The sequence below is a fragment of the Lucilia cuprina genome, chromosome 6 (assembly GCF_022045245.1).
Source record: "Lucilia cuprina isolate Lc7/37 chromosome 6, ASM2204524v1, whole genome shotgun sequence".
NCBI lineage: Eukaryota > Metazoa > Arthropoda > Insecta > Diptera > Calliphoridae > Lucilia > Lucilia cuprina.
Genome location: NC_060954.1, coordinates 36,272,218 through 36,285,081, shown reverse-complemented (window position 1 = coordinate 36,285,081; position 12,864 = coordinate 36,272,218). Strand labels below are relative to the sequence as shown.

General features: G+C 30.3%; 1 protein-coding gene across 1 annotated transcript in view; it reads left to right on the top strand.

Annotated features, from left to right (window-relative positions):
• LOC111674582 (putative phosphatidate phosphatase) overlaps positions 1-5,596 on the top strand; it is a 32,352-nt gene extending 26,756 nt beyond the window's left edge. The window contains exons 4-7 of the mRNA XM_023435226.2: positions 1,971-2,189; positions 2,345-2,524; positions 2,677-2,853; positions 4,856-5,596. Of these exons, the coding sequence (XP_023290994.2) occupies positions 1,971-2,189; positions 2,345-2,524; positions 2,677-2,853; positions 4,856-4,873 (594 nt within the window). The 3' untranslated portion in view covers positions 4,874-5,596. The remainder of the gene's footprint in view (positions 1-1,970; positions 2,190-2,344; positions 2,525-2,676; positions 2,854-4,855) is intronic.
• Positions 5,597-12,864: the final 7,268 nt, after the last annotated feature.

Sequence of the window (12,864 nt, the reverse complement as noted above, 5' to 3'; positions counted from 1 at the left end):
GATTTGAAACATCGTACTCAAAACCAAAGATATTCACAATATATTCACATGATAGACAGATAGATAGATAGATAGATAGATAGATAGATAGATAGATAGATAGATAGATAGATAGATAGATAGATAGATAGATAGATAGATAGATAGATAGATAGATAGATAGATAGATAGATAGATAGATAGATAGATAGATAGATAGATAGATAGATAGATAGATAGATAGATAGATAGATAAGTTAATTAGTTCGTTGTTAGTTACTTAGTTCGTTAGATAGTTACTTAGATAGTTAGTTAGATAGTTAGTTAGTTAGATAGTTAGTTAGTTAGTTAGTTAGTTAGTTAGTTAGTTAGTTAGTTAGTTAGTTATTTAGTTAGTTAGTTAGTTAGTTAGTTAGTTAAAGTAGTTGGTTGAGATTTTCTCATAATCTAGAACACTTAACAATATACTACGGAGGCACCATAAGTTGTAAAACATTGAAATATTTGATCATCGATATTCCTAATATTTCGTTTCAATACCTTCCATTTTTCGACTTGATATATTTTATATGAACTTATATACATTCGTATATATGTACTTTATTTAATCATAATTGAAATTATGCCATGATTTAAAGACAATACATTGAACTAACTATCACAATTACTTCTTACAAATTCTTGGTCGAATTTTCATTTCAACTTTAAACCAATGAATTCCATTCGGTTTTTGGACATTCTCTGCTTTATGATAACGTCCATTAAGATTACTAAAAAATAAGTTTAAAATTATAACGTTTAATTACATAATTTATTTGAATACCAGCGATGACATTCATTATACCACCAGCCACCTTCATACGTCTTGGCACAATCTTTATATAATACTACGAGTGTGCTTCGCTTTACTTATCGTAATAGAATAAACGGTTTAATTTTATCATTATATGATTCTTCTTCAATAAGAAAAAAGTACATATGTACTTAATTATTTAGGTTAAATCAAAAAGCACCTTTTTTAGAACCTTATATTACACGGGCTCTACATGCTTGATTTCATGATTCTAGGTTCAATATTATAGAAATTTCATTAAGTTCATTTGGGCTCTACATACTTAATTACACGATTCTAATTTCAATATTACAGAAATTTCAAAAAGTACTAGTCGAAAAACAAAAATGTGCTAAAGATTTCAAACTTTTTTTTTCGATTTCAATATTTTTTTTTCGTTAGGTCATGAAGGAGTCAGTGGTACTCTGGTTAAAAAATTACATGGGGTGGTAAAAAAGTAGCAAAATAGAATTTTTAAGTGCCACCCAATTTAAAAAGTACCGTTTATTTTTTTAAACGAAATTAAATAAGCTAAAAACAGTTGTTATATCTCTTTTAGTTTAGGAGATATGTGATATTCGAATTTCCAAAATCCCTTCCTATTGGATCGAATTGGTGGGAGAACGACCTTCTGTTCTCAACCATTTAGGCTGTAAGATGATGAATCTATCAGACAATCGGTCAGTAACGTAAGAATTTTATACATCTATATCTACTTTCAAAAATGTCAATTATTTCTCTTGATTTGTTTAAAAGTTATTGCATATGGTTACTTTGATAGATCCGAAGAATTACAGGCTTGTTGTGCTCTCTTTAATCCGAATCTAAGATGGTAATAGAATCCTCCGACATTCATACTGACAGATTAGAGTCCTAACCACTAACCTACTAGAGACACCCGAGGAAATAGTAAAAAGAATCAAATCACCCGACATTCGGACTGACCGACTAAAACACTACTTACCTGCCAACCCGAGGCAACCGAGGAAATAGTAAAATCTTGTTTGAGTTATGTCAGTCATGTAGTAAATAACCAAAATGAGTTTTGGGTGTAATTGCATATTCATATCGGTATATTTCGTTTTGTCTTTAATTGACTCGTAGTATTAATTAATTAATTAATTTATTTTAACACAACAATTTTTTTCTCTACTTCCAGATAACAATCGTTGAATTTTTCAAATCGAATTCACATAAAATGCATACTTTTGGCAATTTATCAAGCAGCAATTATTACTTCTTACATTTGGAAATACCCGACTGGCTGGTGGAGTGTTATAAACGTATTGGTTTGTTAATATTTGGTTCAGGTGTTTGTGAATTAACTACAGATATTGCCAAATATTCGATTGGACGGTTGAGGCCACACTTTTTTGCGGTAAGTACAAGTATAAATTAGAAAAAAACCCCACAAATTGGGCAACAGTTGAAAAATTTAATAACTTTTTTTTGGGAAGGTGTATTTTTTATAAAAATATTTATTGAAATATTTTTTCCATATATAATCTCTACAATGTGTGTCTTTCTTATCAGGTCTGTCAACCCATATTACCCGATGGCTCAACATGCGATAATCCCCTAAATGAAGGACGTTACATTGAAGATTTCACTTGTCGTGGTTTGGGTTATTCTACGAAAATCATAAAAGAAGCCTATTTATCATTTCCCAGTGGTCATGCCAGTTTTACATCATTCACAATGATCTATATAGCGGTAAGTAACAAAGAGACAAAGATAGCTCTAAATAAAAGAAAAATAGATAAATTGTCTTTGTATGGCAAACTACTGTTAACTAACTGCATCATAAATATAACAGAATTTTTAAAAATATGTTGAATTTTTTATATTTTCTAATTTTTTTGTAGATTTATCTACATAAACGCATGACCTGTTCGCGCAGTAAAATGTTTAAGCATTTATTACAATTTATGTTTCTTATGTTCGCCTGGTATACATCATTGACACGTGTTTCCGATTATAAACATCATTGGACCGATGTTTTGGCTGGTTCATTGATTGGTACACTGTACGCCATAATAGTGGTAAGTATGAATTTTATTTTGTAGTGAAAAATTTACACTGTTTAACACTTAAAATTTCTAATCTCTTACAAAGTTTATAAAGAAGTTTATTGTATCTCCTATAAACTAGTCTTCCGTTAACTATTCACTGGACTAGACTATATAGGTCAACAAATATGTATATAAAAAATATATTTCAAAATCCTGAGACTAAGTTATAATGATGTTTTTCATTACATCTGGGATTTAAAATATCGTGTTGTGAAATTTGTGAAAACAACATTTTTGAAAAGTTAACTAGTTAATGGAATAGACAAAAGACTGGCTAACAAAATTGTCAATAGACTGATCAAAAGACAGACCAAGTAACTATTCTATAGCTTCGCCAATACACTAGTAGTAGGCTTTTCCAAAGACTAGTTAAAAGATAGTGTATAGACGCGGTAGGATAGTAATCAATAGACTAGTTTATATTCTCTTCGATGTAGTAGCCGAAATAAGAATTAAAAACCTGATCAATAGACAAATCAACAAATAAAAAAGATTAGTCAATACACCTGGCAATAGACCTGTCGATAGCGTACTCGATAGACTAGTCAATGGACCATTTATGGGCAGTCGGGATAATAATTAAAAACCTGATAAACAGACCAGTTTTTAAAATAGTCAGTTGCATATCTGTGGACTATTGTCTATTGAATAGTCATTGAACTGTTTTTTCTGGCATTTCAATTACGGACTAGCATAATGACAAGTCTATATATACACTTGTCAGTTGACTGGTCTATTGTTAAATGGTCTGCTGACTAATTAGTCAATAGATTAGTCTATTAACTTGGATGTTGGCTAATTTTTAAGTCATTTGACTAGTGTGTTAACTAGACTTAGTAGATCAGTTTATTAACTCATCTATAAACATGTCTATAGATCAGCGTTTAAACTAGCTACTTTATGGACTTGTCTTTCTATAGGCATGTATGTTAACTGGGCTTTTGACTAACTAATCGATGGACTAGACTGTTGACTAGTCTATAGTTGATTTTATAATAGTACTTTGACTTCTGTATTGACTAGTCTATTAGTGCGTCTATTATTTAGTCTGTTAACTCAGTCTTTCGACTATGGACTATATACTTATAAATTTGTCTACTGACGATTCTATGGAGCAATGTATTGACGGGTCTATTGACAAGTCTGTTGACAAATATTTTGGCTAGTCTGTTGAATATTCTATTGACTAGTTTGTTAACTAGTTTCTAGACTAGTTTCTAGACTGAGGTACTAACTATGCTTTGATTACTTTATTTAGTATTCTTATTTAAACAAATTCGACTAAGTTTATGGGTTCATTAGTTAACATGTTAGTCAATGAGGATTAACATTTGAAAGTCCATTTTATTAGGTTTAAAATAAAGGCTTAACATCTGACATATTTTCTTTCTCCTTTGGGTTATCTTCACCCAAAGCTTGAAAACTTATTGCTTGTGATATTTTCATGGGTTCTTCAACGATATCTTAATTCTGTAAAGATATCTCGTAAAAAGAAAGAATATACGTCAGATGTTAAGATCTTATTTTAAAGCTGACAGAATGAACTTTCAGATGATATACAACAGCTATAACGTTTAAAAAAAGACCAAAAATCAAACTTCTGGATGGTAGAGTGCTAGCCTGTCAGTCTGGGGATCGTGGGTTCGATTCCCACCAGAGACTGCTTCACTACAACGGGCGTATGGTCATCGTCACCCTGCTTCGGTAAATTAGGTTAGAATATAATTTGTAATTGCATAGTAATGAATAACTCCAGAATACCATATCTCAAATCCCAGATGTGATGAAGAATGTTTCGGATTCAACATGAATCTGTCATTTTGATAAGTATATTTTGGTCTCTGGGTTTAAAATTTGTCATACTATATTATTTAAAATGTTTTTTCATCGTTAGCCTGTTTAATGCATTAGTTTGATTTAATTTTTGATTTTCTTTAACTGAAACAATTCTTTACTTTTCTTTAATTTTCAGACTTGTTCTATGTGGTAGAATTAAGATGATAACTAAAGTTGAAGGAGTATATATATGGAACACTTATTTACTTTCCTATTGGAAGATTATTAATTTAAGGCGGCGTTTACACCTGAAAGCATATACATACTAATTTTCGTTTGTCAATTTTTTTTTAAAACTGAAAACTCTTTAGCTGAGACCTACCTATGCTGAAATATTAATTTTGAATTGCAGGTGTAAACGTTGTTATAATTTGGGATTTAATCCCTATAAATGTAATTTCTTTTAAGTATAAATATTTACACAATTTTCTTTGGTTTAAATTGCTTTAATTTTGCTTTTAAAATTAATTTTATTTAAAATTCTTTTTAAAAAAGTTTAAAATATTACTATTAGTTAAAGAAATATTGTCATGATTACATGCTAACAGCAACTAACTGAACAAATTTTTTTTTATATAAACAAATTTTATTTGACACTAGTTTTTTATGTTGAACATAAATTGTTTGTTACGTGATGTCAATATGTTATTATGGTTAATATTTTAAACTATATAACTAATATTATTAATTTTACTTTATATGTATTTGTGCATTTGTAATCTCATTAAGTTTGTTCATCTTTTTTAGTTTTAAGTTTTATTTTTAAACATTTATTTTTCAAAGTATTTATTGTAATTTAAAAAAAGGTATTATTTTTACACCACATCACACAGCAAACAAGCAACAAAAACTTGTAATAAATTTTAAGCAACAAAAACAAAAAATAAAAAAAATATATCAAAAAAAGTAATAAAAATAATAATTTGTATTTTAACAAATGTTTATTTTACCGTTGTGTTTACATAGATAGATAAATCCAAGGTAAGTTTTGAAAAAAAATTACAGTTAAATTTATCTTTTTTGCATTCACAAGTTACAAAAAATATATATATATATATTAAAAATTTAAAAAGTTTGCATGCATTTTTTTCTCGAACATAAAAATAGTTTGTTTATCTTTTTGGAAATTTAAAATTCACAGAAACATGAATTTTTATTCCACCATAAATGCCAATATTTTGATTTGGACAAAGTCTTTTTTTGTCCGTCTTTATACGATTTGTACATGCAAAAATATTTTAGTATTTTTAATTACATCGGCTATTTTTATTTCGATATACAGTGGAATTTGGTTATTACGCCCTAAAGCAATAATAAATATTTAATTGGAAGTTTTGTGTGCGAAATTTCGTTATTCTGGGAATTACTTGTAATTAAAAAAAACTGGATTCTTTGTTAAGACAAAACAGTGGTTAGAATGATTTTAAATTATGTTTAAATCTGATGGTGATGGTGTCTTATATATATGACTTGCATACCCTTAGTTCTTCGCTTCCCAATCAAAATACAAAAAAACTAGTAAGAGAGTTATATTCGACTATTCCGAATAATGTATACCCACCATCAAACCGTATGACATAAATAGAATGCTTTCCTATAAACGCACAGTAATGTGCATTAAATAAGTTTTCTTAAGTGGGCCTTATATGGGGGAAGGCTAAATTATGGACCGATTCTCCGAAAACTCGGCAGAGAGATTTGTGCTCATAAAAAACTTACTTATGTCGAACATTAGCGCTATACTCGTACTTTCCAGTGAGTTCAAGCCATTTTTCTGAGGGGAACCTTATATGGGGGATAGGGTTAATTACGGACCGATCTTCATAAAATTAGGTAAATAGACTTTTGCTCGTAAGAAACTTATGTATATCGAGCGCTAAACTCGTATTTTTAAGTTAGATATGGGCTATGCGAAAACGTGGACCGATATTCAATACCCAACAAACTTTTCCTATAAGAAATAGAGAATTTCAACTCTCTAGCACTTTCCGTTCGGACTCTATCATGTTTTCAACATTTCTGAGTTAGCTGAGAATCCATAAAAAGGGAACTTTTTAGTACTTTTTAGATTTTCAAAGGGTACTTTTTGAATATTTTATGACATAGTTATTAAGTATATAGATTCGGAATTAGATGAGAAACCAAAAAAAAAAAACGGAACTTTTTGGTCCTGTTTTGTTTTTAAAAGGTACTCTTTGAAACATGAAATTACATATGTAGAGTCCGGATTAGACGAGAACACGTCAAAGGCGATTTATTGGTACTTTTTCGTTCTACAAAAGGTACACTATGAATTTTCTACAATATTGAACCTAGAAACATTAAAACAGGCATGTAATGTCGGACGAGATCCGGAAAAAGTGAACTTTTTGGTACTTTTTTGTTTTTAAAAGGTACTTTTTGAATTTTCTATAATATAGAATCTATAAATATGAAATTAAGTATGTGGAGTCTGAATTAGGTGAGAACCCAGAAAAGGGAACCTTTTGGTACTTTTTCGTTTTTCAACAAGTACTTTTTGAGTTTTCTATAATAATGAACCCAGAAGCATGAAATTAAGTATGTAGAGTCGGAATTAGCTGAGAACCGGAAAAAAGTGAACTTTTTTGTACTTTTTTGTTTTTCAAAAGGTAAGTTTTCTATAATAATAAACTTAGAAACATGAAATTAAGTATGTAGAGACCGGATTAGATGAGAACAAATCGATGGGAATTTTTTGCTACTTCTTCGTTCTGCAAAAGATACTTTCTAAATTTCCTATAATATTGAACCTAGAAACATAATATTAAGTATGTAAAGTCGGAATTAGGTAAGAACCGGAAAACGTGAACTTATTGGTATTTTTTTTGTTTTTTTTAAGGTACTTTTTGAATTTTCTATAATATTGAATATAGAAACATGATTTTAAGTATGTTCAGATCGAAGTAAGTGATTTGAAAGTAGAGTTTTTGATACCGACTTTTTTTAACACACCAAGGTGAAGGTTCGGCTCAGCCGAATATAGAACTCTTACTCGATTTGAAATAAAACAATTTTATTTTGGAGTTGATTGATAAATGCGTGTAATATATTTATTTTCATCAAATTAGTTGTATTCTATATAATACAAAAATTTCACATACTAATAACTTACAAAAAAAAAGAACATAAAAATCATTTTCTGTTAATGGTTTCCGATATAGTGAATTTGGTCAGTAAGTCAGTAACGCGACTCTTTATATATAAAGATAGCGAGGACTCTATCAGCCGAGCGGTTATACACATACATACATATGCATACCGGAAATTGCCTCAAAATGTTAAACATTGGTCCAAGTTTGGCAATCGTCGTCAAGAAGAACACTAGATCAAACCCTTACAAAAACTGTTGTTACACGAATGGCTCTAAGCTGTAAGAAAACATTTTTCTGGAGATTTAACTTTTCAAATTTGCATTACTAACTCGAAAGCGGTAGTCTGTTTTATCATGGAATCTATAAAATGGATTGAGTATTGCAACAAAAGTGATTGCGTTGAACGGTATTGACTAATGGAGTACACTGCAAAAATGTAGACTATCCGCAAACGCGGCTAAAGAGAACAACTCAAAGGACTGGTTTTAAACACTTCTAAAATATTTTATCAGGGTGAACCTAAGGAGAGCATGCATTCTCATCAAAATGATAAAGTACGAAGTTCATACATATGTTTTTACGTATTCGTAGGTTTACGGGCTATACAAAACAATACAATATTGAATTAAGGGATTCAAACAAATGTGGATCATGTGGAGATGATAATATAAACATTTTCTTTTTCATAGCCAGACTTTCGTCAAAATTATATATAAATATCACACCCCTCTAAAACACTGATTCTTTGGAATTATAATAAAAATATTATTAAATTTATTACGGTTTTAGTTCAATTAAAAATTTCCATTCCTTTGGAATAGAAGGATGTGTAAGGGTTCACATTTTATCTATGTCACCTTCTATTCCTTCGTAGATCCGTAATATACACCTATTGTGCGTTCCTTTTTATGACCAAAAAATCTTCTCTGATACTCAGTTTTCTGGACGTAATTCCTAAGAATTTTAAACTCACTGTTGGTGAGGAATAGTATTAATTGCAGAATAACATCACTTTCAAGATTCTTAAATCTTATTTCGTCGAATGCCTTACAATGGCAAAGAAAGTGCTCCAGGGTTTTACTTTCCTCTCCACAAGCTTCAGCTTCGTCTGAATCCGCATGTCCAATCTTGTATAGATGTGCTTGTAATCGTAACCTCATACCTGCTTCTTTTTAAGGAGATTTCTCGTCTTGCTCTCATCAAAATCAACCAATAGGATCTTTGGGTTTTGTTCACCGTTACCATATTATAGGATGGTCTTATGGGATTCCCTCACCCATAGGTTTAATTCAGTTTTGTTGTGTCGTATGGTTTTGCCTTCATCAGGTTAATTACCCCAAACTCCCTTTCCTTTAAAGCAATTACATTCACCCTTTCGTTGCCGACTACTCCCTAGTGGTCTGGTATTAATATTCTTACAATCAAATATAGTCTTAAATTTAATTCTATCACCTGATAACACCCTGATAGCCTTCTGGCTGTCGATAAATATATTGTATTTCTGTTTCTGAGTCTTCTATATAGAACCCCAGGGCCACCTTTTTGCCCAATTTAGAACCATCTGAGTAGCAACAGATTCCTGTTGGTATTTGATCTACATTAAACTGGGATCTGGGTTTCAAAGTTTCCGACATATTACGTATGTGGTATGCGATCAGGCACTTCCGATTACAATGTATAATCTTTCAATGTGTCTAGTATACATTGATGACGAGTCCTATAACCGCTTTTGGCTAGTTCGTCAAAAGTTAAGAGACGTTCAGCTGTAAGTTTATTCTGTGTAATTGAAATCTACTGGAATTTAAAGATATATGTAAATTGATTGAAAATCAATTGTATCCTAAACAACCACTGTGCAATATCTGCAAAATACGAAAAAACAACAAACAAACATTTGAAAAAATCGAAATTACATTAAATTGCATACTTGCAACCATTAATAGGTTGTCACATATCTTTTTACACACATTTTTTCTTAGTACAATAATTTTTTTGTGGTGGCGTGTATTTTTTTGTTTCTATTTGCCTCCAAAATCAGGCATTTATTTGTGGCTGGTTATTCAAAACGATATGTTTGTTTGTTTTACTTTACGATTATTGTAGTAAATGTCATATGAAATAAATTAATTTGCCTTCAACTTACCACCTAAAGAATATACATACATATGTACAACATAGAAACAATTTCAGATTTCCATACAACAAATTTTATTCCAGCTTTACTCATTTTTATAGAAAAATTCAAAAACACTATTAATTCGCTGTTACATAAAAGCATTTAGTTGTATAAATATTTAATTTAATAAATTTTAATTGTGCAAAAATAAATATAATTCCTTTTATATAATGAACTTGCAACTGCCGCAAACTCACACATAAATTAATTATACGCGTAGTTTGTCATACGAGTACGTTGAGTAAAATCTAATGTAAAACAATTAATCAAAATTATGAACAAAATTTCATAGACTTAAATGTATGTTTATAGTTTATTAAATAACTGTAGGTAGCGTACAATTATTAATAGTTTTTGTAATGTAGAGGCATGTGAGAAGAAAGATTATTACTGCATATCACTTCGATATGAATTGTATCTTATAGATTGTATAATTATTTGTAAGACACAAGTATGACTGATTATGTCATAGATAATATAAAGTTTTGTAGCTTTTCAAATGAAACTATTGAAATCTATGATCGATCAATGTAATGGTTGAATGTAGGAATATTAATTATATGAAAATTTATTATATAAATATGTATGGATTATCATGCTTAACCCTTAATAGCCTGGATATACCGCCAGGAATCGTGGGGGTGCACTTGTATCAAAACTTATTGTATGGAGTCGGTAATAACTCTGCCCAATTTATTTTAAACTTTCTCAGAGATCGCGCTATACGAGTTGTTATTAATGGGATTTCATCAAAAGAGTTCAAGATTAATTTAGGCGTACCGCAAGGCTCCATTTTTTCTCCTACCCTATTTATTATCTTCAAAAATTACCTTCTATTTCAAACTTCCAACTTAACGAACCAACAACGATTTTAACGCCCGCAAGACTCAATGTTGTTTTTTAACAAATAAACGTATGGTAGATAAGGATTCAGAAACTCTTAATGTTTGGGGCATGAAAATACAGTGCGATATCCGATGGACTAAACACATTTTCCAACTGTCTAAAGAAACATTCAAGTGTCTCGATTTTTTAAAACAGCGTAAGACATTCTTCACTCCATCTGATCTTCTTACTATTTACACCACTTATATCCGACTGAAAAAGGAATACAACTCCCATGTATGGGCCGAAGCTTCCAATCATATTTTGGAGCTACTCGACCGCGTACAAGAGAGGGCGAAGGTACTAATCGGTGACTGTAGGATATCCAACTCTATTGATTCACTGGAGCACCGTCACAACAAGGGAGTATTTCACTGTTCTATCGATACTATAATGGTATGTGTTAATCTGAAATAAGGGAAATCGTTCCTGATACCCGTATATTTTTACGTAGCACACGACTGTCATCAAGAACACACCCATTTGTGTACACTTATATATACTCTTCTCACACTTATATACTCTTCTCACGAAGATGATGGACAAAAAAGTGGGCGTAAAATTTGGTTGAAGGGATAGTTATCATAATATTTATATTACTTTATGGTATAAATTTCAATAAATATTTAAAATACGTTTTAAAATTTACTCCAATTTTTTTAATCATGTGCAGACATATTCTATCAAAAAGTAGGCGTGTATCTCTTACAACTTGGTTTAATTATTTAAAATATAAAAATCTAGATTCACTTTGTCTATTTTTATACCTTACACCACTATAATGCGGAGGGTATTATACGTTCTGTTGTTTGTAACATATAAAAAAAAATTATTTATGCAATACCCACCTTTAAGTATCCTTTAAGGATCGATTTAGAATCTTTTTTGAGTCGATTAAGACATGTCCGCCTGTCCGGCTGGCTGGCTGTCCATGTAAACCTTGTGCGCAAGGTACAGGCCGCAATTTTCAAGATAATTTGATTAAGACCAAGCACGTTTTTTGGCACAGGGACGAAGACTATTGAAAATGGTGGAAATCGGTCCATTATTTCACCTAGCTCCTATACAACCGTACCTCCCGATTTGAACTTTTTATGCCACAAATATTCTACTATCTCTCTAAAAAGTGACACAAATAAGTTTTATATAAGTATAAATGACACTGCAGATTTTCGTAAGGATCGGCCCTTATTTGACCCTAGCCCTCATACAAACCCCCATTCAAAAAAATGTCTTAAACTTCTAAAATTGACTTGAATCCACTTGTATCGCAATGAAAATCAACAAAACTAACTGTTATTTAAAAATATATCCTTTTCCTAAATTTACCAAGGACCGACCCATATTTGACCTATATAAAGCTTCATTTAGAAATTTTAGTTTTTTATCAATAAATTGCTTAAATATTTTGGAATTATGGTAATATTTAACATAAAAGTTTCTTTATAAAAAAACAAAAATTTTAAAAATATACTCATGGTGTAGGGTATTATATGGTCGGCCATGCCCGACTATACTTTCCTAATTGTTAAATTAAAAAGTATGTTCTCAATTTGGCACTGTGTTATTATAATTCGGACCCTGACATTTGAGGTTCGATTTGGAAATGTAAAAAAAACAGAAGATCTATATAATTACTAATTGTATTTTTAAAATGTTTTTAGCTTCAATGAATTTTTAGAGATGTCATTCATTTAAATCTTTAGTTGTGGCTTAATACAATAGATTATTTGTTTATTAGTAATCATACATCAACTTAATTTAAATTAAGGTAGTAGTATCTGCGTTAAATAAAACATTTGAGTAATTGTTTATATTTTATAAATTTTTCCTATCTTGAAATTTATTTCTTGTCATCGTTATTACGTTGCACAGTGGTATAGGAAAAAAAAAGAGGGAAATAATTCGGTAACTTCTAAACGGTTAATCCGATTTTAATGAAATTTGGTATGCACAAAGAGGAGGTGTTGT